At 44.7% G+C, this 27,731-nt stretch overlaps 1 protein-coding gene across 4 annotated transcripts in view; it reads left to right on the plus strand.

Annotated features, from left to right (window-relative positions):
• ZNF606 (zinc finger protein 606) overlaps positions 1 to 19,185 on the plus strand; it is a 36,287-nt gene extending 17,102 nt beyond the window's left edge. For 3 of the 4 annotated variants that reach the window (XM_087421963.1, XM_087421964.1, XM_014794365.2), the window contains one exon: positions 1,085 to 13,655. In XM_087421963.1, the coding sequence (XP_087278089.1) occupies positions 1,085 to 3,063 (1,979 nt within the window). In that variant the 3' untranslated portion in view covers positions 3,064 to 13,655. Of the gene's footprint in view, positions 1 to 1,084; positions 13,656 to 16,693 lie in introns of those variants that run through there. The other variant, XM_087421965.1, reaches the window with a different exon arrangement.
• Positions 19,186 to 27,731: the final 8,546 nt, after the last annotated feature.

Raw genomic sequence — 27,731 nt, forward strand, 5'->3', positions numbered from 1 at the left:
GAACTTTATGGAGTAGGAAATAATGTGAAAGCATGTTATCCTAGATAACATCCTGGCATAAAGTCTCTGTTGGTGATACTTTCTCTTAATCCACCCCCTCCTTTTTCAGACATTTGTCAAAATAGGGGAGCAGTAAGGATTTTATAACAGAAATGCATTAGGACATTTTAATAATTTAAACAGTCATTGCTCATCTGTCTTTTAAGCCATTAAATAATTCTTATTTTTCACCTTAATAGCACTCACTGTGTCATTTTGTCAGGGATCCCCAGACCACCCTCAGGTTCAGTGATTCACTAGAAGAACTCACAGAGCTCAGGAGTCATTATACTCAGGATTATGATCTGTTACAGGGAGGGGATACACAGCAACATCAGCAAAGGGAGAAGGCTCATGGAGCTGTCTGGAGGAAACCAAGGGCAAGCTGTCAGTAGTCCTTTCCCAGTGTGCATGCAGAGGACACACTTAATTCCTTCAGCAACAGGCTGTGAGGACATGTGTGAAATGTCATCTACTGGGAAGCTTGCAGGAGCCTTGGAATCCAGGGTGTTGACTGGGGTTGGTCACGCAGGCACTGACTGCAGGCACTGAAGCTCTAGATCCCAGAGGAAAGCAGGTGTTACCTAAATGGCACTGTTTGTACAAACTATGTAGAGAAACTGGTACAGTGTGCTTCAGGGCCTCAAGCAGGCAGAACATTCTTATCAGGCAGACCATTCCAAGACCTCAGTTCCTAGGAGTTGGCCAAGGGCCAGGCAGCACACAGGCCTTCTTGGGAATGTACGAAGTTTGAGCATCTCAGGCTTCCTGCATGCCCTTATTCTGGTTGTCCTTTTGTGGTAAAAGTGTTCCTACCTGGGTTTTACTAGTTTTCAGGACACACGTTGCACCCTGGTTAACTGCTTTTGTTCATGTTTCACTGCTCTCCTCTTCCCTGTTGTGACCTTTCTCTGGGTCACAAGTCACTTGAACATAAGTTCACACTTACCTTTTCAGTAAATATGGACAACATATGGCACCTTTTCCACACTCTTCTTAGAGGTTCTATCTCTATGCTGTCATGGTTTTTTTCTGTTTATTTCAGAATGGATGAGAATTCTTGAAAGCAAAGTGTTGATCCCAACACAGAGCATTTTTGAAGAACAATCCCATAGCATGAAGTTGGAAAGGTACATATGGGATGATCCTTGGTTCTCCAGGTTAGAAGTTTTGGGATGTAAAGACCAATTAGAAATGTACCACATGAACCAGAGCACAGCTATGAGGCAAATGGTCTTCATGCAAAAGCAAGTATTGTCTCAGAGAGGCTCTGAGTTCTGTGAACTTGGGGCAGAGTGTAACCAGAGCTTTGTCCCATCTCAGAGAATTTCTCAAATAGAACATTTCTATAAGCCTGATACAAGTGCTGAAAGCTGGAGATGTAATTCAGCCATAATGTATGCAGATAAGATTACCTGTGAAAATAATAATTATGACAAACCCTTCTACCAGTCAGTGCAACCTATCCACCCTGCAAGGATGCAAACTGGGGATAATCTTTTCAAATGTACTGATGCTGTTCAGTCTTTCAATCATATACTACATTTTGGTGAACATAAGGGAAATTATACTGGAGAAAAACTCTATGAATATAAGGAATGCCATCAAATCTTTAACCAAAGCCCACCATTTAATGAACATCCAAGACTTCATATTGGAGAAAACCAATATGATTACAAAGAATATGAGAATATCTTTTACTTCTCGTCCTTTATGGAACATCAAAAAATTGGTACTGTAGAGAAAGCATATAAATACAATGAATGGGAGAAAGTCTTTGGGTATGACTCATTCCTTACTCAACATACAAGCACTTACACTGCAGAGAAACCCTATGAATATAATGAATGTGGGACATCTTTCATCTGGAGCTCTTACCTTATCCAACATAAGAAAACTCATACCGGAGAGAAACCCTATGAATGTGATAAATGTGGAAAAGTTTTTAGGAATCGTTCAGCCCTTACTAAACATGAACGGACCCACACTGGAATAAAACCCTACGAATGTAATAAATGTGGAAAAGCCTTCAGCTGGAATTCTCATCTTATTGTACATAAGAGAATTCATACAGGAGAGAAACCTTATGTATGTAATGAATGTGGGAAATCTTTCAACTGGAACTCTCATCTTATTGGACATCAGAGAACTCATACTGGAGAGAAACCTTTTGAATGTACTGAGTGTGGAAAGTCTTTCAGCTGGAGCTCCCATCTTATTGCCCATATGAGAATGCATACTGGAGAGAAGCCCTTTAAATGTGATGAATGTGAAAAGGCTTTTAGGGATTACTCAGCCCTTAGTAAACATGAAAGAACTCACTCTGGAGCAAAACCATATAAATGTACTGAATGTGGAAAATCTTTCAGCTGGAGCTCCCATCTTATTGCTCATCAGAGGACTCACACGGGAGAGAAACCCTATAACTGTCAGGAATGCGGCAAAGCATTCAGAGAACGCTCAGCTCTCACTAAACATGAAATAATTCATTCTGGAATTAAGCCCTATGAATGTAATAAATGTGGAAAATCTTGCAGCCAGATGGCTCACCTTGTTAGACATCAAAGGACTCATACTGGAGAAAAGCCCTATGAATGCAATAAATGTGGAAAATCCTTCAGCCAGAGCTGTCACCTTGTTGCTCATCGGAGAATTCACACTGGTGAGAAACCCTATAAATGTAATCAGTGTGAAAGATCCTTTAACTGTAGCTCTCACCTCATTGCACACCGGAGAACTCATACAGGAGAGAAACCATATAGATGTAACGAATGTGGGAAAGCATTTAATGAGAGTTCTTCCCTTATTGTACATCTGAGAAACCATACTGGAGAAAAACCCTACAAATGTACTCATTGTGAGAAAGCTTTCTGTAAGAATTCTTCTCTTATTATTCATCAGAGAATGCATAGCGGAGAGAAACGCTTTATATGCAGTGACTGCGGAAAAGCCTTTAGTGGTCACTCAGCCCTACTTCAACACCAGAGAACTCACAGTGAAGAGAAACTCTGTGAATTGAATTGATGAAAGACTTTTCATTTGTTGTACATTTGATAACACATTGAAAAAAACCCCTATCAGTATAATCAAGAGGAGAAATTTATTAGAGTTGAGTAAGACTTCTCCCCTTATTATTCCATAGAAAATCTCTTCTTAGAAGAAAGCTGTGAATGAAAAGAATAGGGAAAAGCTTTCAGCAGTTACGTAGCCCTTATTTAACAACAGATTATTACAGTGAACAAAACTCCAAATTCCCCTCATGGTCCACCAGGAATCCTACTTGAGGAACATGAACATAGGGAATGAGACATCTTTTAGTAAGAGATCTCAACAATTTGTGGATCAGAGGGCATTGTTAAGGTAAAAACCTTATGCTAGGAAAAGTGTTTCAACTGGAAATACACTTTTTCATCAAGCTAGACTATGGGATGGGAAGCTTTACAATCACATTTTGTGCATAATTATGGAAATACAAATTTTGCTATTGTAAGGGGAGGGTCTGGGTGCCCTTTAAGGAATAGAATGTGGAATACTAAATCTGAATTTAAGAAAAAAACAGTATTGAATAGGATATTTACTGTTGAACAAGATGAACCTTAGAAAAGATTAGTAAATGAGATTAGTAATGGTGGAAAGGTTATTGCCTAGAAGTATGAGACTGATGTTTTGGAACAAAAGGTGATACATAATAACCCCCTGTGTCAATGTCCACGGTTTACTCGTTACTGCATTGTTGGACAATTAGTTTATAATTTGTTTTAGGCAATCACTATAAGTTATAATTATGGACACTGCATCAATATACATAACATGAAGGAATAAAAAGGACACAGAATTGTATATACATATCTACTATAATATCTAAAAGATGTATATGGATAAGGACTGGAAAGACCCATGGAGAAATTAACCCAGTTAATTTAAGATTTTTTTTTAAGTGTCACAAATACGTACAGCACTTACCATGTGCTAGGCTTTGTTTTAAATGCTTTTCAAATATTAACTTGTTCAATCCCCTTAGTTCTGTTAGCTAGGTACTATTATTATCCCAGTTTTACAAGTGGAGAAACTGAGTGAGGCAGAGATGTTGAGAAACCTACCTAAGGACACACAGCTAGAAAGGATTGGAGCTGAGATTTTTTGGCTCCAGAGTTCATGTTTTTAACCACTATGTTATGCTGCCTCTCCAGTGATTTTTTTCCCTAACTTTTCTTTCTTTTGTTCACTGTTTCTATAGTAGATATTTGATAATAAAAATCAAGAAATTCCTCAACAATGAGAAAGAAAGTTACCTGGCTTTCTGTCCTGAAGGATTTCTGGTAACATGAGAGCTAAGGTCCCTTTGGAATATGAAGTCTGGATTGGACATTCAGAACTACTGCATTTTCTGTGACCTGGGTTTGCTAGAATATCACTGCCCACAACCCTGAGAATTACAACATAGCAGGGGCTGGGGGACTCACTGGAGGTTTGGCCAAGTCTGAGGAATGCCCTTGATGGGTTTAGTAGATGCCCCTCAGGGGGCAAAGGGCAAGAGACACTACTGCACATGGGAGCACCATTTCTCAAGGTCTTCCTTGAAATCAGTGTTTATATTTTCTTTTATCTTCTCCAGATGAAAAGATTGCCTGATAGAAGGGAGGATTCAGAAGGGAATCCAGTCCATCATGCAGAGTGAGGAAGTCTCTGAGTGCTCACAGGGGAAAGGGAGCAAGATGGTAGGAGAACTTGAGAGGCTTCCCTCCAGTTCACAAACATTTCCTGCATTTCCTTAAGAAGGGCTATAATTAGGGGCAACAATCCTTCCTGAATAGGCTTCAAGTGTATTGGTTAGAAATCCAGGTACAGAGAGTTCATCAGGTTCTCCAGGGGTCCATGACTCTGCAGTGGTTGAGAAACAGTGGCTTCCTGGTGTCATGGGGAGGCTGTGTTCACCGTCTGACTCCTGTGGCTGGAGCTCACATAGGTATGTAACATCTGAGTCCCTACTTTTCAGGGCTTAATGCATAGTCATCACCCAATAAATGTTGCAGGAGTAAATTAATTGAATGGATTTCTTATGTGATTTGTGCCAAAAGCCGTGGAAAGAACAGAGTTAGCAATATTATCTCTGTAAGAGAAAGCAGCCTAATGTATCGAGTCCTACTGCCAGTATGAGGGTATTGTATTCTAACACCCAAAGAGATAGACTTGGAGCAAATTCAGATTCTCTGACTTAGGGACTCAAGGATTTCATAAGTCATACAGAATATGTCACAAGCATCCTGGCAAGTTATTCTATAACTATATATTACCAAGCTTAATATCTCTTAAGAAATATTTCTAAAAGGGCCTCCTGTGGCCCAGTCCACATCACAAGTCAAGAGAAAGTCCCAGACTTCTTCCTCCTGGAAGGATTCCCTGCCCTCCACCCCCCACCACACACAGCTTTTATACACAACGTGCCCTTGATGTCCATGACTCCTAGCTCCCTGTATCTACTTCGACATGGCTCAGGTCATTGCCCTTTTGACCTCACCTTCCACCCCTCCCCAACTCTGAAAGTTTCTGCTGGGCCCAGTTTGAACTCTCCTTCAGCCATTAGCTCCCCTTTCACCTTCCTGCTGTGACTGAAACTTGGGTCTCCCCTATGCACGGTGTCTCTTATGATCCTTCCAAGGGGTGGCTGCTTTCTCTCCTCTTCTCATTTGCTGCTTCTAGATCGTTGCTGCTCCCTTCTCTAAAACAGGTCCGACTCCTGAGTCTTGGGATACCAGACTATCATCTGGGTTCTCCTTGCTGTAGTGATCTATCAATGGATCCTTCATCCACATATAAAAGATTTCAGCTCCTGCCTCACTACATATAAAATCACCCCCATCATACTCCTTCCTGATTCCACTGCCCATGTAGATGATCTTCCTGTGTCCCGACCTCACAGTTCTTTGACCTTTCTGCTCATGGTTTTGTCAACGACCCTGCCACAACCAGTGACTCCCATTGTTATCCCTAGGACCATTCCATTACCAGTGACTGGAACCTCCACCATCTGTTTCAAGCATCTCTTCCTAAGCTAGTTGGCTATTTAGTACTGAAGGGGAGGAAAACTATCCTCTACCCATTCTGGGTCCTTTATGGCTGGGCTACAAATTAAATTGACATGAGACTGAATAGCAGGAGAACATCAAACAAAGCTTTCTAACATGTATACATGGCAGAAACCAGGGAAACAGTTTTCTCGACAAGTGGCAGAGGTTCTCTTCTTGAATAGATTTAGATAAAGACAAAGGAGGATGTTGGGAGTGGGACAGTCAGCCATGGGAGACCGCCAGGGAGCACAGTAATCAAGAGTATGTAGATTTAAGTCCTCTCCTTCCGTACTGATAAGAGTTTCTAGAAATAAGGTCACCACCCCCTTCCCATTACAGAGAGGGAGATACCTTTACAAATGGAGATGTTCCTTACAAATGTAAATGTTTGATAAACAGAACTTTGATAAGAATGGGCTTAGCAAGGACCCTCCTAGTCTATCCATACCCAGAGTTAAATTCGTTTAGGCAGTTAGTGGGGGAGGTCAAACGTCCATCAGAGAACATAAGGTAAAGAGACATATTTTGAGGTGGCCAATTTTGATCTCCCCCAGTACCAAGATTTCAGCAGTCCCATGACAGCCTTCCCTCATTCTCAGTCCTATCAGATGACTTTGCTTCCTATTTCCCTGAGAAAATAGGAGCAACCAGCAGAGGCCTTCCAAACATCTCTCCACCTCCTCTATCCACCTTCCAGTGCCAGTGCCTTCCTGCGAGTGACTGTATATAACCTAGCAGGGTTGGCACCAGAGCCTGTCCCCTCTCCACTACTCAAGGACATTGCTCCAGCAAGTTCCCCTATCTTATATCATCAGGTTTTCTCTATTACTGGATTATTCCCATCAACATGCAAACATGCTTAAAGAAGAAAAAAAAACCCTCTTGATTCTTGATACCATATCACCTTCTAGCTCTGCCATCATTTCTCTGCTTCATTTTAGAAAGCAAAATTTCGCAAGAGTTGTCTGTTCTTGCTGTCTCCACTCCCTTTCCATTCCTTCCTGAACCCCCTCGAAACCTACCTCCTGGCTGCCAAATGACCTCCACATTGCTATGTCCAGTGGTCAATTCTGTTTTCTTCTTCCTGGACATTATCAGCAGCATTTTAGATAATGGATCATTTCCTCCATGAAACATGTTCTTCACCTGGCTTTCATTACTTGCCTCTGCCTCTCTGCCCTTCATTTCCGGTCCCCTTTGCTGTTTCCTCCCAACTCCCTTACCTCTTACAGTCAGGTGGCCCATTTCCTGTCGGCTCACACTCTCTTGATGATCTCTTCCAGTCTTGAGGCTTTAAAGACCACTGGTATGCTGATGACTTTCTAGGCTAGTTTGAGGAGCTTTGAAAAAATGTCTACACCCTTGTAACCACCACTACAATCAAAATAGAGAATATTTTCACTTCTCCAAAAATTTCTTTCTTTGCAGTTAATTCCAGCCGTGTGTCTGCGTAGTCACTACATATTAGAATTGTCTTTTTGAGTTTTACGTAAATAGACTCAAACAATATTCTACTCCTCCGCTACCGTTTGTGACTGGATTCTTTCACTCAACATAATGTTTTTTTGAGGCTCATCTGTGTTGCAGCGTTATCAGTAGTTTACTCCTTTTTCTGTTGAGTAACACTCCATGATGTGCATGTGCCCCGTTAGTCATCCTGTTCACCTGTTGACGGACATTAAGTTTCCAGTTCTTGGCTATCGTAAACATAGCTGCTATGGACATTCTTCTACAAGGCTTGCTGTGTATACAAGTTTCCCTTTATCTTGGGTAAAAACCTCGGGGTGGAAGAGCTGGGTTGTATGGTAAGTGTATGTTTAACTTGATAAGACACTGTCTATGGGCCTTTTAATCTGACATCTTTAATCTGTTGTACATTCTGGGAAATTTATCTTATTTTTTAAATATTTCATCCTTTCCATTTAAAAAGTTTCTCTTTTGGGGAACCCTTTATTCAGATGTTAGCATGTCTATGTCTATTGTTCATATCTCTTAACTTTTCTTTTATGTTCTCTAGCTTTTCTTCTATGTTCTCTAATTCCTTTTCCTTTCTTCCTTTTTTTTTTTTTTTTTGTGAGGAAGATAGGCCCTGAGCTAACATCTGCCAATCCTCTTTTTTTGCTGAGGAAGACTGGCCCTGGGCTAACATCCATGCCCACCTTCCTCTACTTTATATGGCACGCCGCCACAGCATGGCTTGCCAAGCGTGTGTCGGTGCACGCCCGGGATCCAAACTGGCGAACCCCGGGCCACCGCAGCAGAGCGCACGCACTTAACCACTTGCGCCACCGGGCCAGCCCCTCCTTTCTTCCTTTTGCCTGAACATTTCCTCAATTGCTCTTCCAGTTTGCTAATTTCTCAGCTGTCCACTTTGCTATTTATTTCCTCTATTGTGTCTTCATTTCAACAATTGTTTTACATACCTAATATTTCTAATTGGTTCTTTTTTATTTGTTATTCTCATTTCCCATTGCTAATATCATGCCTATCTCTTTAAATGTATTTAATAGACAAATTTAAAATTTTAGCCCATCTGTTCTAATATATCTCCTTCTGATGGAATCTGTAATCCAGTGTATTGTTTTTCTTTTGAAATAGTTATGTGAAGAAAACTGCTTATAGGCCAGCCCCGGTGGTCTAGTGGTTAAGTTCAGCACATTCCGCTTTGGCAGCCTGGGTTCAGTTCCCGGGTACAGACCTACACGGTTCTGTTAGCGGCCATTCTGTGCTGGCGGCCCATGTACTAAAAAAAAATAGAGGAATATTGGCACGGATGTTAACTTAGGGTGAATATTCCTCAGCAAAAAAAAAAGAGAGAGAAAATTGCTTATTACCTTGGCCAGAGACTGCATTTCCCTTGGGGTCATAGGCTGCTCCATCAGTTGTTATGCATACACCTCACAGGATCAGGTCCTGATCCCCATAAACCCCATTTGTTCATGGGTGGGGGGATGGATCCTGGGATGGGGAGGTTGAGGCATCAGAAAGCCAGTCAATTATCCTCATCCCACAAGATAACTCCTTGGAATGTGATTCACCAGCCCAGGGCTTTGAAGAGGCAGGGTGGAGAAACACGTGCCTGAGGTAAGGGGGTCTCCGCCTGTCTCTCAGCTATTCATAAGCACAAGTTACTGCCCTCCTTGATTCCACTCCTCAGGAAGCCTGGGCCAGAGGCTGGGTTACTGCAGCTGTGGGGACTGTCTGTTGTTCCAAGGCAAAGGCAGGGGAGAAGCAAGAGCAAACTCGAGAGGTTCCTTTTCTATTTTTTCTTACAGCTCAGCTGTGCTGCCTCCTGCCCCAGCCACCCAGCCCAGCACACTAGTTCAAATCAATTACCAACTCAGGTCTTGCTAACAGTTTCTGGTATTTCCTAATCTCTTAAATTATACCTGGGTTTATCTCAGGTAGTGCCTGTGGTTGAGCTGGCTTGTAGGAACCAGAATAGGAATCTCAGTTGTAAATCTTCTTTGTCTCAACGTGAGGTCTGTGGAAAGGTCTTGAGACCACATCCCTTGGCCTGTCAACGTCTCCACAGGGGCAGCACACAACACCGGCAAGTCCAAGGCCAAGAGGCCCTATTTAAAATGGAGACCCTCAGTCTTCATTCTTGGTTCCCTTACCCACACTACTCCTCTAGTTTACACTTTCACAACACACATCAACTTCAAGCACACTGTACAACCAACTTACTCATTATGTTTCTTTTTATTGCCTCACTCTTACTAGACACAAGCTCCAGGAGGGCAGGGGTTTTCACTGTTCTGTGCTGTACCCAGGACCTGGAACAGTGCCTGGCAAGTAGCAGGTTCTCAACAAATGTCTGTTGGATGAAAGGCCAAACCAACATTAGGGTTAATCCCAAAGCACCAAACACAGACTCTAAACACCCTCCTGTGTTATCATGACATTGGAAGTGTCCTGACAGAGTCCAGGGCGGGCAACCCAGACCAAAGGGAAGATCTTGGGGGTGGATTTGTGCAGAGCATATAGACGGGACAATGGGTGAGGTTGATCTAGAGTTTGGATGATTGGAGAAACAAGTCTCCATGCTTAAGAACTTCCTGGATGCCGTGCTTGCTCCAGTTTACTTACTGGATGTTATCCTTGTCCAGTGAATAAACCAGCTGGACTGGGAGGCCGTAAGCTCATTCTTTTGGAGCTTGGAGTAAACTGGATGGGGGCTGCCAAATGGCCATTCACTGCCTCAATGGATCTTCCAGTGCCTCACCACTGCCAGGGGGTGCAAACACCCCAAGCAGAGGGCAGAGAGGAGATCTTCCACAACTGATATTATATGTAAATACATGTGAGCAAGTCTTTTAAGGTCATGATAATAAATAGCCCAGTTACTCACAATCATCCCAACTCCGGACATCCTCATTTCCAGTACACTCATGGGACTGAGCTCACTCAGACATAAGTGGAGTGTGTATTAGCTATTACAGAAAGCATAACCCACTTCACCATTAGAAATGGTGAAAGGTGTGCTGGCCTGGTGGCGTAGTGATTAAGTTCACACACTGCTTTGGCGGCCTGGGGTTCACAGGTTCAGATCCCAGGCACAGACTGGTGCACCACTCATCAAGCCCTGCTGTGGTGGCGTCCAATATACAAAACAGAGGAAGATGGGCACAAATGTTAGCTCACGGCTAATACTCCTCAGCAAAAAAGAGGAAGATTGATAGAGGTTACCTCAGGGCCAATGTTCCTCACACATACACCAAAAATAAATAAATAATGAAATAAACAGATGTACACAATGGTTAAAAAAAAAGAAATGGTGAAAGGGATATAAGAGGGTGGGGAAGGGTAGTGAGTGCCAGCCTCTTTCAGTAATCAGCTCTGAGGACAGTGATGACACATAGGTGATGCCACTGGCCAGTGATTTCACCTTATGGCTGCAACTTGGGGAGAGTTACAGATAGAGAACAGAAGCAGGTGAGTCTGAAGTGTGGACAACAACATTTGGGTCACCATTAGAGGGAAAGAGTGCACTGGAAAACAGCTCATGTGCTTGTTCGTTCATTCATGCATTCAGCAAACCCTCCTGGAGGGGCTGGTGTATGTGGAGCCCTGGGTCGGCTCTGTGATGCCCTCAAGGAGCCACGGTCCCAGGGCTGAGGTGTTGGGTACATCAGTGAGGACAGGGCAGGGTGTTGGGGCCACAACAGGGTATGAGCAGGTGTGGTGGGAACGCCAAAAGAGGCACCACAGTCAGAACAGGGAGTCAGGGTGGGCCTTCCAGGGAGACGAAACCACTCCTTATTTCTGTCCATGGCCAGAAAATAGTGATAAAACCACCAGCCATTTCCCCTGCTCTGGGTTTTTTTTTCAGAGAGAGGAAAAGGAAACACTTGCCTTGCAGTTCAGAACATGAGACTCAAGGTTTTGTTCAACAAAAAGAGACGAGCGCAGGTCTGTGTTTTGGACACTGCCATCGAAGCAGCAAAGGGTAGGGTGGGCCTAAGCAGGAGAATGAAGAGAAAGTTGGGGAGACAGACTGGGGGCAAGGCCTGGGACCAAAAAGAGACTGAAGAGGAAACACATGGGGCAGGGCGAGGGAGGACAGGGAGCAAGCTGTTCCTGGCTTGGGGTCCTGTCCAGCCAGCTTCAGTTCCAGCCTGCCACGGAGACTCTTCCTTCATCAGCCCCACAGTCAGCCCACATGCTGGGGTCTTGCGTCCTCAGGGCTCCCCTCCCTCCTCCGGCCTACACTTCTGGCCACTGCTTTCCCTCCACCCCATTCCACCCAGACTGAGACCTACCTTAGCAGGAACCACTAGGTGAGTGGCTGCTCCTTCTCAGTGTGGGACAGACAGGGTTCATCCTTTTGTTCATTCATTCAACAAATGTTTACAGAATGCCAACTACGTGCCAGGCTTTGTGTGAGGCCCTGAGACACAGAAGCACCAAAATAGCACCCTTGCTTTCACGCAGCTGAGTTTGTGAGGGTAGTCAAATAATGAAAAATATATTTATATAATGTGATAAGTACTCTGAAGAAAAATGAAATAGAATACATTAAGGAAAGAGATGGAGCCATGAGAATGGAAAAAAAGAAATACAATACACAAAGGAAGATGAGATTCCACAGAAAGACTGTCCCATAAAGAGACAGGCGTTAGCAGAACATGCAAAGTGAGGCTAGCAGTTGAGAACGCAAGACCAGGAGTGCTGTCATCAATAGAGAATGGGGTACTAACTTAAAGAGAGGAGCCTCGTGTCTCTGAGACTGAGGGCGTGTGTGAAAGAGATGGTGGTGAAACAGAAAGAACTGAAAGCCTTTGAGATGGCCCCACAAAGGGGGCTAGCCTCATTCTCAGAACAGGGGGCTCTGAAAAGAGTGTTCAGACCTGAATGTCTGAAGACTCTGCCCTCAGAAGCAACATTTGAAGAGATAATAGCTGGAAATTTCTCCAAAGTGATGAAAGACATCAAATCAACTACATAAACAAATCAAAGAAAACCCCACTGAGTAGATCATAGACAAGCTGCTAAAAACCAATGAGATCACCTTGAAAACAGCCAAATAAAAAAGACACATTAACTTCAAAGAAACAGCAATATGGCTGCTAGTGGACTTCACAGGAGAACAACGGAAGCCAGCGGCAATGGGATGACAGAGCTCAGGTGCTGAAAGAAAATAAATGCCTCAACATCACTAATTATTAGAGAAATGCAAATCAAAACTACCATGAGATATCACCTCACACCCATCAGAATGGCTATAATTAACAAGACAAAAAATAACAAATGTTGGAGAGGATGTGGAGAAAAGAGAACCCTCATACACTGCTGGTGGGAATGCAAACTGGTGCAGCCACTATGGAAAACAGTATTGAGATTTCTCAAAAAATTTAAAATAGAAATACCATACGATCCAGCTATCCCACTACTGGGTATTTATCAAAGAACATGAAATCAACAATACAAAGAGACTTATGCACCCCTATGTTCACTGCAGCATAAGTCACAACAGCCAAGACGTGGAAGCAATCCAAGTGCCCATCAACTGATGAATGGCTAAAGAAGATGTGGTATATATATACAATGGAATACTACTCAGCCATAAAAAAAAGACAAAATTGTCCCATTTGCAACAACATGGATGGACCTTGAGGGTATTAGGTTAAGTGAAATAAGCCAGACAGAGAAAGACAAGCACCATATGATTTCACTCATATGTGGAAGATAAACACATGGATAAGGAGAACAGATTAGTGGTTACCAGAGGGGAAGGCAGTGGAGGGGAGGGCAAAAGGAGTAAAGGGGCACATATGTATGGTGACAGATAAAAACTAGACTATTGGGGGTGAGATGCAGTCTATACAGAAACTGATATATAATAATGTACACCTGGGGCCAGCCCCGTGGCTTAGGGGTTAAATGCACGCGCTCCGCTACTGGCAGCCCGGGTTCAGATCCCGGGCGCGCACAGACGCACCCCTTCTCCGGCCATGTTGAGGCCGCATCCCACATACAGCAACTAGAAGGATGTGCAACTATGACATACAACTATCTACTGGGGCTTTGGGGGAAAAAAAAGACGAGGATTGGCAATAGATGTTAGCTCAGAGCCGGTCTTTCTCAGCAACAAGAGGAGGATTAGCATGGATGTCAGCTCAGGGCTGATCTCCCTCACACACAAAAAAAATAATAATAACGTACACCTGAAATTACAGTGTTATAAACCATTATGACCTCAATAAAATAAATAAATAAATGCCAACTTTGTACTCTTTACCCACCAAAAATATCCTTTAAAAATGAAGATGAAAGACATTCAGATGAACCAAAGTGATGGAATTTTTACCTGTGGACCAGAACTAAAATAAATACTTCAGGCAAAGGAAAATCATTCAGGACAGAAACATGAAAATGCAGAAGCACAAAGAGGAAAAACCCATGATTTCATATTTGGTGGGGCTGATGCTTCCCCCTCCTGTCACGTGGGTCTCACATTCCAGGTTATATCCCTGAGATGCTCCCTGACCTCCCAGCCAACACAGACCTCACTTTCCGTCTCATCGCCTGTTTTTATTTGCTTCTGTTAATGAGAGGTTTGGGGATTCAATCGGAGACGTAAAAGACACTTTCCACTCCAAACAAATGGACTGAAGGTATATTTTATTATATAGAGGATAGTAAAGGCGATACTCTGTAAACAGATCCAAATAGGTCAAGTATTAAGAGGGAAAAAACATCAGCCTGACTGGAAAGGGAAAACATCCACATTGGCTGAAGAGAAATGACACAAATCAACCGGAAAGAGAAACACCAGGTTGACCGAAAAGAGAACACATCAAATCAATTACTTTATATTAAATCAATTACTTCACATCAAATCAATTACTTCACATCAAATCAATTACTCACAACATACACGCCCCACTGCCGGGAGAGCCCTGTCAATCAACGTGGCTGGGCAAGGATCACACGTCCTGGGCAAGGTGTCCCTTCCACAGGTGGAACTCTCACCAGGTCTCAGTTTCCAGCAGTTTTTATACCATCAGTAATTTTCAGAGTAAGCATTTAGTGTTCCCATGCACAAAATGGTTATCAGTGGCGTACGTGCACTGAGCCCCCTGGCTAACGTCCCAGCCCAGTAGTAGTGTATGTGCATTGTTCTCTTTGGTTATCGTCCCAGCCCGGCACAGATGGCCAGTCCATCCCGTGCTACGACGCTCCAAGAGCCTTGAAATGTTACAACTTGCAACTCCCTCCGTGAGAGAAGGGCCAGTTCCCACCACGCAGAAAGCAGCTTTTATATATTTTTTTGTGCTGGTGGCTGTAGGTCAATGGAGCGGCCAAACATGGCTGTACTCATGTCAAGACAGCTTCGTAGCACGTCACTTTTTAACATCGCCTTGTTCATTTCTTCCCTTCCTTATTGTCCACTCCTTCTCCCGAGACCACACACTAGGCTGTGAGCTCCGTGGGGGTTGGGACTTCATTGGTCCTGTTTATGCTGTGTCCCTAGTGCCCAGCACAGCACCTATAGCACGGTGAGTGCTTGGAACATACCAGTGTGTGTGTGGGGGGGTATCTGATTGTGCTTCCCAGCAGCCTAACCTCATCAGCTGGGAGAAACCACGAGTTCTCCCCCTCCTGGGTCTCCTGACCATGGAGAAGAGACTGTGGGGTTGACTGTGAGGTGGGGGCCACAAGGAGAAGGGCTTTGCAATGTTAGGCAGATGGCCAAAGACCCCTCTATGTGGGAGGACTAGTCAAGGGCCTCAGCCATAGAATGGGGGAGATCAAGGAGTCAGTTAATTCAGAGAAGCAACAAATCAGTCTTACCTTGTGGACAGAGGAGAGAAGTAGAAGGGAATGTGAGCAGTTCTGGGGTGTCCCCAGCAATACAGAGTCTTTGAGTCACGAGGGTCAGGGTTCATCCCAGCCTCCTCTGCAGATGCTACTCTTTCTACCCTGGTAACGGCCCTGTCTTGTGACATCACAGAGACAAAAATCCCTCTGCAGATGGAGTAAGCAGAATTTAATGGGGAGCACCTGTGCTCAAGGTGGGTCCTCTTGGTGGGAAGAACTGGAGAGGAGTCTCCAGAGATATTTGTGCCCCAAAGAGGGAGGGTGTGGAAAATTGAGGACTGGAATCACAGGGAACCTGCTCAGATTTCCCAGTGAGAAATCACCAAGTTTGGCCATGATTCCCTAACTCCTGATCCTAAAAGTCACCACAGGGCTTCTTAAAAATACAGACCCCTGGCCCCAACCCAGATCTACTAGACCCAGAAATCTCTATGTTCAACCAGTGCTCTAGAGATTCTTGTCATCCTGGGAGCAGATGTCTGGTGGGGCCTGACACGGTTTACACCATATAGGAAGGAAGCCAGCTAGGCTTGGGGCCCAAGCAAGGCTGCCAGGGCTCGAACACAGCCCCACGCAATGATGATGCCATAGGAGAAGAAGGTGGCAGTCCAGGCTTCATGCGGTCTCGTGAGCCACTCCCAAGATCCTCCTCTAAAGGCTGTGGATGTGAGAGATGACAATGTTGAACTTTACCTCTGAGCTCCTGGAAAACAGCAACAGTTAAATCTCTCCAACCTTTTGTGTTCTGGGAAATGGCTTACTGCAAAGGACCACCCTTCCCCACAGGGCAGATAAGACTCTCAATGACCCCCTTTTTTATGTAAGACAAGGCCAGATACAGACTGTCCAGATTTACGTTGTCTCATAAATGATTTGCTAAACTGTTTGTCCACACTGATCAATCAGAACAGAAGGCTGTAAACTTGACTTCACCAAATTTTAGTTAAGCTTCTTCCCTCCCCAAAGACCCCTGAACTTTGACTCACTCTTAAGGTTAAACAAGTATTAGAATGCCGAACAATCCCCTTAAAGGCCCCTCTCAAGACATCTGCTCCACTGCCCCACTCCACACCTGGTTCTTTCCAGCATTGTTTACTCCTCCCTGTGAAAGAAAATTCCTTTCTGCTTGACCTGTGAGATGCCTGCAGATCTTACTGTCAGAGTGTTCTCCTACTGCAATAGTCCCTCTCCTTACTGCAAAAGTCTTTCTGAATAAAGTCTCTCCTTACCTAAGATTGATTTTTGTGTTTTTTTGGTAGATGTTGGCTCCAGGTCCTGGTTCTGGGTCTGGATCTGCCCGAAACCATGTACGAAGGCTATGCTTCTGTATTGGGATGATATTCTGGGGGCACTGGGAACCACGCAGCAGCTTTAACCAGGAAGGACAGAAGATGCTTTGCTTTTTTTTTTTTTTTTTTTTTAAAAAGGTCCCTCTGGCTGCTGTGTGGATAATGGACTAATGGAGACAATCGTCTGACAGAAAGACAAGCGTGGAGGCTGCTGTAGCTGTCGGGGCATGAGACCGTTGTGCAGGCTTGGATCAACGTGATGTGGACGTTGCGGACAGAAGTGAGGAAACACTTCAACCTACAGATTCAAAGAGCTCAGTGCACCTCAAGACAAGATTAACAGAAAGAATAACACATCATAGTGAAAGTACTGAAGCCCAAAAAAACCTCAAAGCAGCAAAAGGCCGTGGTTTTGACTGAGAGGCTTGGATTCGATTCACATCCCTACCAATAACAAAACTCCTAACCTCAAGCAAAAAGGTTCAGGCAACTGGAAACAACCTGGGCAGGAAGAAACAGCGGGAACCCCCTCCTGGCAGCAAGGGACCGTCCCGGGGAGGTCCACACGCCGCGTCCCTCTCCTCTTCTCCAGGGGTCTCCCCGGCGGCCTCGCCCGCAGGAGCAGAACGCACTGCCGAGGACTCACGGGCACAGGGGCCCGCGGCGGCCGTCAGGGTCGCCGGCGAGGCTGAGAGCCGAGGGACGCGCAGGAGCCCACCCCAGTCTGCGGCACTCCCCTCCCGTGCCCCAGGGCAACCGCAGAGCACGGGCGGCCGGAGCAGGACCTCGGCCGGCCCGGCGGCGCCCCGTGACTCCTCGTCCCGCCCCACCGCTCCCTGCAGGCCCCGCTCCGGCCTCCCGCCGCTCGGGCACCGTCGCGCCTTCCCGCCTCAGGGCGCCTCTCCCGCCGTTCCCGCCGCCGGAGCGCTCTCCTGACCCCTGGGCGCGGGGGCTGCCCGGCTCTGCGGCGAGGGGTATTCAGAGCCCACTAGACTGGGCTTGGGCCGCAACCGGTAGGATTCCGGCGGTCTCGCTCCTGACCCCGCCCTCCTCCGGACCGGGGCGCGCGGACAACCGCCGTGTGCGGCGGCGTCTGGGGGACAGCGCTAGTTTCCCCGGCAGCCGAAGGGGCTAGCCGGCCGTGTGGCGATTTCGGTTACCTAGGAAACGCGGCTGGGCTGCGCGGCCTTCTGGGACTTGTAGTCCACCAGTCGGGGCCTTGTTCTCGTCCGGAAGCGGGGCGGACGGAGTGGGGTCTAGTACTAGGACTGCAACACCCTGAAGGCATCGCGGCGTGCGTCCGACCAATGGAAACGCGCCATGGTCGGCCCGAGCAGCCCGGTGAATATGGCGGGAGCTGCGAGGCCTTCTGGGCATTGTAGTCCACTAACCCCTGTGCTGGCCTAGTCCCGAAAGCGGAGCCCCTGGGAGGCTTGGACTACAACGCCCAGAAGGGATCGCGGCGTGCCTCCGACCAATGGGCGCGCGGTGGGCGGCCTGGGATAGGAGGTGCCGGTTACCCTGCTCTCCTTTCTCCGCCTCCCCATTGTCTTCGGTTCTCTTTGAGATTCGTTACCGGAGCGCGTTGGTGATCGCGCGGTGGCGAGAAAGTCCTCTGGCTCCTGGGCAGCGCTCGTAACCCTCAGATCCGGCCGGTTCACGTGCCCACGAGGACACCGGACGTGGGTTGCGGCAGCGGGGATAGCCCAGGCGGCGGTTTGCAAATAAATGTTAAAACAACAGGTCTGCTATGTGCCAGCCGTAGATGGGATATATAACCGGGGAATGCCACTTTGCAAACTCACAGGAATTTAATGTTGTGGGAAAAAACAAAATTAATCAAAACCTATAGCAGTAAATTTACAAACGTTACCAAGCGACGATAATGAAAATGTGAATGATTAAGAAACACAATCCCAGTTGTTCCTTCATGAGTAGACCCAGTAATATAGAAGTGTGAGTTTTCCCTAGATCAATCTACACACTTAAGAATATCCAGCTCAATGGCTCTTCACTTTTTAAAAATAACATCTTTTAAAAAGAAATGAGGGGCCTGCCCCTTGGCGTAGCGGGTAAGTGTCTGCGCTCCACTGCTGGCGGCCCAGGTTCGGATCCTGGGCGTGCACCAATGCACTGCTTGTCAGGACATGCTGTGGTGGCCTCCCATATAAAGTAGAGGAAGATGGGCACGGATGTTAGCTCAGGGCCAGTCTTCCTCAGCAAAAAGAGGAGGATTGGCATGGATGTTAGGTTAGGGCTGATCTTCCTTCCACACACAAAAAAATAAATAAAATAAAAAGAAATGAGCCATTGAGCCATGAAAAGACATGGAGGAACCTTACATACATGTTACTAAGTGAAAGAAGATCAGCTGAAAAGGCTCCACACTGTATGATTCCAAGTATGTGACATTTTGGAAAAGGCAAAACTATGGGACAGTATAAAAGTCAGGGGTTGCCAGGGTTGGGGGGAGGGAGGGATGACAAGGTGGAGCAGACAGGACTTTTAGAGCAGTGCACCTATGCTGTAGGACGCTATAAGGTTGGGTATATGTCGTGATAACATTTGTCAAAACCCGTGGAATGTATAACACCTGGAGTCAGCCCTAATATAAACTATGGACTTTGAGTACAGAGTGTCAACGTAGGTTCATCGATTGTAATATCTGGTGTGGAAGGCTGATAATGGATGAGGCTGGGGGCGGGCAGGGGGTGTATGGGAACTCTTTTCTGTGAACCTAAAGCTGCTCTAAAAAATAGTCTATTAAAAAAAAACAGTTTTGATGAGATATTCACATACCACAACGTTAACCTTTTTAGAGTGGTTTTTCGTGTATTCACAAAGTTGTGCATCGATCACCATTATTTAAGTCCAGAACATTTCATCACTCCAAAAAGAAACCCCATTAGCAGTTACTCTACTCCCTCTTCCTTCCTCCCTCCAGCCCTTGGGAACCAATAATCTAAATTCTGTCTATGGATTTGCCTATTTGGGACATTTCATATAAATGGAATGCTATAATATGTGGCCTTTTGCTTTTGGCTTCTTTCACTTAGGATAATGTTTTCATGATTCATCAGTGTTGTAGCCTGTATCATTACTTTGCCCCTTTTTATGGATGGATAATATTCTATCATATGGATAGACTACATTTTGTTTATCCATTCGTCAGTTGATGGACATTTGGGTTATTTCCAGTTTTTGGTTATTATAAATAATGTTATGAACACTCTTCTATGTTCTTTTAGGTGATGGTCAGTCAGGTGTGGCCACAAGAGGGGACACAGGAAAGGCCCAGGAAGACAAAGTTTTTTAGACTCACAGGTTCTAGAGAGTTGGAGTCACTGCACACCACACGGCTCCACACAGCAGGAGTGCCACAGGCGTGGGCTTATCCAACCAGGTGGGGAGCAGAGAGCGAGATCTTTTATGGAGATCAGGGTGGAGAACACAGGAACAGGCGTGCGGGGATATCACTGGGGCATTTGAGTGTCGCTAGGTCACATTCAGGGGAGGGCAAAGGGGAAGCCCCTTTGTCGAGGCCAGGCTTATTACTCAGGTCACCTGGTTACCTGGGTGGGGTGCTCACAGACTGTTTGTGGGGATGTTGAAGCAGCAGGAAAATATGAAGTTTTGAAATTTACAATACAATTGACCCTGTAGTGCCTCAACATCATTAACAATACTGATTGGGATGGATAATGCTCGCCACCTGGGTTGCGACTGGAACGACTTGATTTAGCCACCCAAGGTTTTGATAAAGGTGACAACGAGGAAGAGTCCTATGAGCATATGAAGAGGGTTTGGAACCCAGTTCGCAATCAGGTACCCCACTTTGCGGGGGAAAGCAAAGAGTACAAGCCAAGGTTAGGCACCTCTGGATTTAAGGGAATCTGGTGGAAGGTTTTGGTTATGCTATGAAAGATTTTTACCTCTTGGCCTAAACCTTGTAGTCTGGCCTGTAGCTGTCCAGAAGTATTAAGGTAAGTACAGCAAGAAGTGCCCTGAATGGCACAGACGCCTCCTTTCCTGACTAGTAAATAGTGAAAGCCCATTGTTATCCATGACCATTTGGGCTCAGACACCCGTGGGCTTGTTCTAGAAGGGACAATGTTTTGTAACCACTTTTTCACTGGGGAAACATTTGGAGGAGTCGGCAAGGAAAAATATATGAGGTGCTGTGCCCATGAGTTTGGGCCACAATAGAACCTGAAGGTGCTGTTATTCAGAGCGTGATACACCCGTGGGGATGTTATCTTAAGGAGAGTGAAGGCCCCAGTGTAGGGAACTGGTCACGTGCAGTTGGCTCCTGGGCACAAGCCGTAAGCGTGTAGGGGTGACTGGCTTATAATGTGCAGCCGTCCCAGGTGAGTAAGGATGAAGGCAGTTGGTGTATTTAAGTGAATGGGGGCTTTGGGGGTTTCCCTTGGAAGCCGTGTGAGAACTTGGTACAGCGCAGCATCACGAGGGAGGATGTGCAGGTGGGATCCCAGGTCCAGGGGACCTTGGTGGCAGGCCCAGCGGTTGTGAAGGGCTGGGGCCATGGCTGAAACTTAGGCAGCCTGTACATACGTGTTGGGGGTCTTGGTCTGTTGCCAGGGTGGCATGGTTGTGATATAGGTGAGAGGAAGACAGGAAGTGTTTGCGGAGTCATATGTGTGAGTATACGTTCCTGGGCACCAGCCTCAGCAATGCTGGGGTGTGGGTGGCCCTGCTGTGGTCGGAGTTGCGGGGGAACAGATCATGGGAAATCTTTAGAAGGGCGCATAGGAATGGCACATCCGGGGATTAAAGGCTAGACATGGCAGAGAAGACGCTTTTCTTCAGGAGGGACTCCCTGCTGGGTGGCATTTAAGATGCAGTGGTTTGCATCCCACAGAGGTTTAATGTCCTCTATGGCTGCTCTGCGTTCACGGGGTTATGAGCTCACGATTTCACAGGCGGGTTTCAGCAGAGCAGGATCCAGGGGTAAACAACGAACAATCTGAGGGAAATAGTACTCCCAGGGTTCATGTTCATACATGAGGACAACGTCCCAGCTCACTGGGATCAGTCAGGGGTAGCAAAGGAATTAGCACCGAGCACCAAGTGTGGGGGTTATTTAAAAGGTAAGTATTCAAACGAGAGTCCACGTCTGGAGCAGAGGCAGTTGTCTGAGGCCAAGTCACCTCCGTCAGTGACGTCTTGGGCTTGGACAACATCCTCTGAGGTGAAGTCACCTCCGTCAGCAGGGTAATGGGCTTGGTTGATGTCGTCTGAGGAGATGTCACTTCTATTGATGAGTTCTTGGGCTGGGTCGCTGTCTTCTGAGTCCAGGTCATCTCCACTGGCAAGTTATTGGGCTGCATCGATGTCTTCTGAGGTGAAGACAACTCTGCTGGCAACACAGTAGGCTAGGCAGATGTGGTCAGAGGCGAAGTTACATTTATCAGCGAGGTCTTTGGCTGGGGCAATGTCACCTGAGGCAAAGTCACCGCCAAAGGTGAGGGACTGGGCTTTGAGGATGTCTTCTGAGGTGAAGTCGCCTTCACCAGCAAGGTCTTTGGCTGTGGCAATGTTTTCGAGGTGACGTTCCCTCCGTCTACAAGCTCTAGCCCTAACCCTAACCCTAACCAACTTAGACAACTTTTTAGGTGAATTCACAGCCATTGGCCAAGTCTTGGACAGGGGCGATGTCTTTTGAGGCAAAGTCACCTCCATCATGGCGGTCTTGGGCTGAGGCATTGCCGTCTCAAGGGAAGGCCGACCTTATCACACTGGGTCACCTGGTCACCTGGGCAGAGTGCTCACAGCCTGTTTGTGGGAATATTGAGGCAGCAGGAAAACGTGAAGTTTTAAAATTTATAATGCAAACGTTTGTGTACAAGTTTTTGTGTGAACGTGTTTTTGATTCTCTTGGATACCATACCATAACCCTGTTTAACTTTTGGGGGAACTACCAAACCATTTACCAAAGTTACTTCACCACTTTACATTCCCATAAGCAAAGTATCAGCGTTCCAATTTCTCCACATCCTCGCCAACATTTGTTATTATCTGTCTTTTGATTATAGCCATCTTAGTGGATGTGAAGTGGTATCTCATTATGGTTTTGATTTACATTTCCCTGATGACTAATGATGTTGAGCATCTTTCATGTGCTTATTGGCCATTTTTATATCTTTAAAGATGTATTCAAATCCTTTGCCCATTTTTTGAGTTGTTTGTACAACTCAAATACAATACAAGACCCTTACTTTTCATTTACTTTTTTCTAGAGGTATAACTTGCATAAAGTAGAGTGCACTAGTCTCATGAATTTTTTGTGCATCCATCACCCAGATCAATATATAGCACACGTCTAGCACCCAGAAGGCTCCCTTTTGCCACCTCCTAGTCAACATCCCCCAGCCAGCAACCAATTTTCTGACTTCTACCATCATAAGATCATTTTGCTGTTCTAGAACTTCATACACATGAAGTCATACAGTATATATCCTTTTGTATCTGGCCTCTTTTGGTAAACATTATATCTTTGTGATTCATCCATGTTGTTGAGTGTAGCAGTAGTAGTTCCTTCTTTATTATTGCTTCATAAAATTCCATTGTTTGAATAGAACACAATTTAGTTTCCATTTCTACTGTTGGTATATTTGGGAGTCGCTTCTAGTTTCAGATTTTCTTGCCTTATGCTGCTGTAAAAACATTCTTGCAGGTGTCTTTTGGGGGGCATCTGCACTCATTTCTGTTCTTTATATTCCCAGGAGGGGAATTGCTGGGTCATGGGTCTATGTATGGTTCCTTTAAACAGTTTTCTTTTTTTTTTTTTTGCGAGGAAGATCAGCCCTGAGCTAACATCCCATGCCAATCCTCCTCTTTTTTAGCTGAGGAAGATTGGCCCTGAGCTAACATCTGTGCCCATCTTCCTCTACTTTATATGGGATGCCACCACAGCATGGCTTGACAAGCAGGGCATTGGTGCCTGCCCGGGATCTGAACCCGAGAACCCCAGGCTGCAGAAGCAGAGCGCATGCACTTAACTGCTTGCACCACCAGGCCGGCCCCTAAATAGTTTTCTGATGTGGTTTTTACCAGTGCACACTTCCACAGTAATGTAACAGAGTTCCAGTTGCTCCACATCCTCATCAACACTTGGTACTGTCAGTCCTTTCATTGTTTTGCCTTTGTGGTGGAGGTGTAGTGTTATCTCATTATGGGTTTGGTTTTAATTAAAAATAAATTCCCCTGTTTTTTCATAATCAAATTCCATATTCATTATAGAAAAACTAAAAAAATACAGATAACCAAATAAATAAAGGAACCCTCATAATCCTACCATTGAGAATTACCAAAGATACTGCAAGGCATTTTCTCTGTTTATTATGTGTACGTTGTATGCCTATAGAGATGACATATTTAATAACACTTTTTTATCCAAATGAGATAAGAAGTGTTGTTTTGTAACTTAATATTATGATGTTAATGTATGTATCTTCATGTCAAATATTTATCAACAAAAATTTATCTACAAAAAAATTGTCATTTTAAAGGTTGAATGAGATTCTATTTTATAGATTTACAATAATTTTTGCAAACCTTCTTGTTTTTGACATTTTAGTTTCTTTCCAGATTTTTGTTATAACAGTTTTTGAATGGCCACACCTAACTAATCTTTGTGCACATCCTTAACTATTTCCTTAGAAAAAATTCCTAAAAGTGAAATTGTCAAAATGTTTGAATATCTTTAATGCTTTTACTAGTGATTGCTCCCCTAAAGAATGTGAAAATCCTGCATTTGTAAAATTGCAAAATCATGCCAATTTTCCTTCCTTAACAAACCCAAAGAGAGAATATTGTCCTCTTTGTAAGGTTTTTAATTGCACATTCAATTTTCTTTAATAGGACTGGGACTATTCAGATGCTCTCTATCTTCCTGTGTCAGTTCTGTGAGTAGTGTTCTTCATGATGTTTGTTTCATCTAAATTGCCAAATGCATTTTTGGAGCCAGACTGCCTGCATTAAACCTTAGTCAGGGTACTTATGTCATCTTTGCCAGTTTGCTCATCTCTAAAAAGGAAAAAAAATAATATTATTTATCTCTTAGTTTGTAAGTTATATAAATTAATTCTTTAAAAACATATAGAGTCTACCATAGAGTAGATGTTTAATAAATTTTATTTGTTGCCTCTATCATAATCCTCCTCTTCTTCCACATTAATTGTCTTGCCAGTTCTTTAAAGCTCACATCAATTCTTTGTCATCTCATTCTATGGTGTTCTAGTTTCCTCGGATCACTCCTGTCTGAGAAATTTTTCAGCACTCTTTGGCATAATATTTAGCGTTTGATTATATACAGTTCTGTGTTAATTTTTTATTTGTATAGCCAATGTCTCACACACAAAACTGCAAAATTTCCAATGGTGGACTGTCTCTCATGTTCTTTTTCCATCAGAGTAAAGGTCAAAATTAGGAATACAATCAATCAGTCAGAACCCGATCACTACCACCACAAGCCTGCACACTCCTCTCCATCCCTTACCCTGCACCCAAACGAGGAACCCTCCCCATGGCCATTTGGTGGGATGTTTCTGCCACTTTCTGAGTGGATTACATTCAAGGATGTAGCCATAGAATTCTCTCAGGAGGAGTAGGAATGCTTGGACTGTGCTCCAAAAGATTCATTAGGAATGTGATGTTGGAGAATGGGGGAATCTGGTCATTGGGGTTGGGACAAACTCTCTCCAGAACTCAGAATCTGTCTTTGCACCCTGCATTATAGATCTCTTGGAAACATTTTCTGTCCCTGAATGATCGTCTGCATTCTGTTCTTAAAGTTGGTTTGTGGATTTTGAAATGACCATCTTGACAATGCTCTGTCTGGACCTTCACCTTCCCCTGTCTACAGATGGTATTTATACCTCACCCTAGAGCAACGGTGGCTCTTTAGCCTAGTATGCCATAAACGTCATGGCCAACACAGTAAGTATTCCAAATTGAAGGCCCCATCCTGTACTTTTGAACCAATAGCACTTGGAAGCAGGACCCAATGTTTTTCTGTGTCTCTATGTCTGTGTCTTTGTCTATACCTAGATATAGATATCCTCTTGGTTCTGTTTCTCTGGAGAACCCTGACTAATAAATATCCCTACCCTCGGAACTCCATGTCACTGATAGCCTATAATTTATTTTATTTTTTATAATTTTTTAATTCCCCATAGTACTTATCACCTTATAACCTACATATAATTAACTTACTCCTCATTATTGTCTGTTGTCTGTCTCCCTACCTGAGAGTGTGAGCTCCCTGAAAGCAGAACTCCTGGTGTGTTCTTTCCCTTCGATCTCACTGAAACCAGGAAAGGCTGCTGGCTCTCAGTGAACGTTCGATAGATACAAGCAGTGAATACATTTCACATCACAGCCCTCCTGCTGATCTGCCTCACTCTGGAAGCTCTTTCTAAATCTCCAATCTACCTCTAGCCTCAAATTTGTTATTATTCACGTTTGAAGAAATGTAAAGAAAGCCTGGTTTGGACTGACGCATCTCTCACCCCAATCCCATCTGAGCCACGTGCTCGGCTTCCTTCTCACTGATTAGATTTCAATTCCTCGGCTCACCTGCCCTGAGCTCTTATTTTCCTGTTTGTGTCACAGGTAAGCTCTCCTCAGCTATTTCTGCCACTCCTGTTGGATAAATTTGTTATTCACTTTTACCAAGTTTCAGTAATTAGACATTTCACAACTGTTTTCCAGGGATAATCGCCAGTCCCCGTGCAGATGCTGTCAGTGCACCCATGGGTGATATGATAATCACTTCCCAGCAATGAGCTGAGATCATGGAACCCAAACCTTTATCTCAGGCTCAGATGCCCACTCTCCACACCTGTGTGGATGGCGCCTCTCAACTCACAGTCCTGACAGCAAATGCCCATCAGGTAACCAGCCCTTCTTTCAGATAAATTTAAGATTCTTAGATGGGAAGAATATATGTCATAAACTCCAGCAAGACGTCTTAGGTGGAAAAACAGTTCTGCTTGCTGAGGTTGGAACACAAATGCAGGTAGATAGGAGAAGGGGGAACGTTTTCTGAGGGACCCAGAGACATAGCATCACCCACATTTACCTGCCTGATGTCTTGACTCCATCCTTTGTCACAGCTCTGTCTGAGATACCCTTATCCCCGATAAAAGTACTGAGCTCACACCCTTCACTTAACAGATTCCCTCTTCATGTGTAAGCAGGGCCATGAGACGTATTTGGCATCCTATCTGTAGCCCTCTTGGTGTTGAAGTGGCGACTGCTGGCATATGCTTTCAATTTTTCTGGACTCTAGGAGCAGGTTGTATTATCAAGACTGGAATATTATGCCTCCAGAATTTTCTATAATCGGTGACAGAGGTTAAAACTCTCCTTACCTCCTCCCACTGCCACCTGTAGAGAAATGAAAGACTCAGTTTAGAAAAACGTGCTGCAAGATTGTGGGTCTTAGTGGGCAGGATTCGACAGACCCATTATCAGGCTTGAGATATAAAACTTACACTGATATGAAATAGTTTTAAAGTGCTTGGAAATCCTAATTCTCTTGTTAATGTGGCTCTCTGGTCTAGGGTCCATCTCCCATAATTTGATTTTTATTTGAGATCATTCACCCACCTGCCCAGCAACTAATAAGATGACCAGACACGCTGCTTGTGGGCATATTTATACCCCGGTCTCTGAGATTTACTTTACTTAATTTAGACCCTAAATGTTTCTCCATGAAGCCACTGTGCTAAATTCCTTCCCTAGTGAGTCTGATTCCTAAAGGGCAGGCGTGATGGATGTCTGTGCCAGGATTGGTTTCACAGGCTCCCGTGCTGGCCCCACGCTTCACACAAACTTAATTCCCACGATGAGTCAATTGACCAACCAGTTTGCTCTTTGCCTTTATTTCAAGAGTTTGGTTTCAACTGATTTCTCGTGCTCATTCTTTCTTCTTTCTCTTATTTTGCTTTATTCATTAAATGCTGCTATGAAATAATTTTATTTT

Source organism: Ceratotherium simum, chromosome 33 (assembly GCF_057802395.1).
Source record: "Ceratotherium simum simum isolate JZ-2026a chromosome 33, ASM5780239v1, whole genome shotgun sequence".
NCBI classification, from domain to species: Eukaryota; Metazoa; Chordata; class Mammalia; order Perissodactyla; family Rhinocerotidae; genus Ceratotherium; species Ceratotherium simum.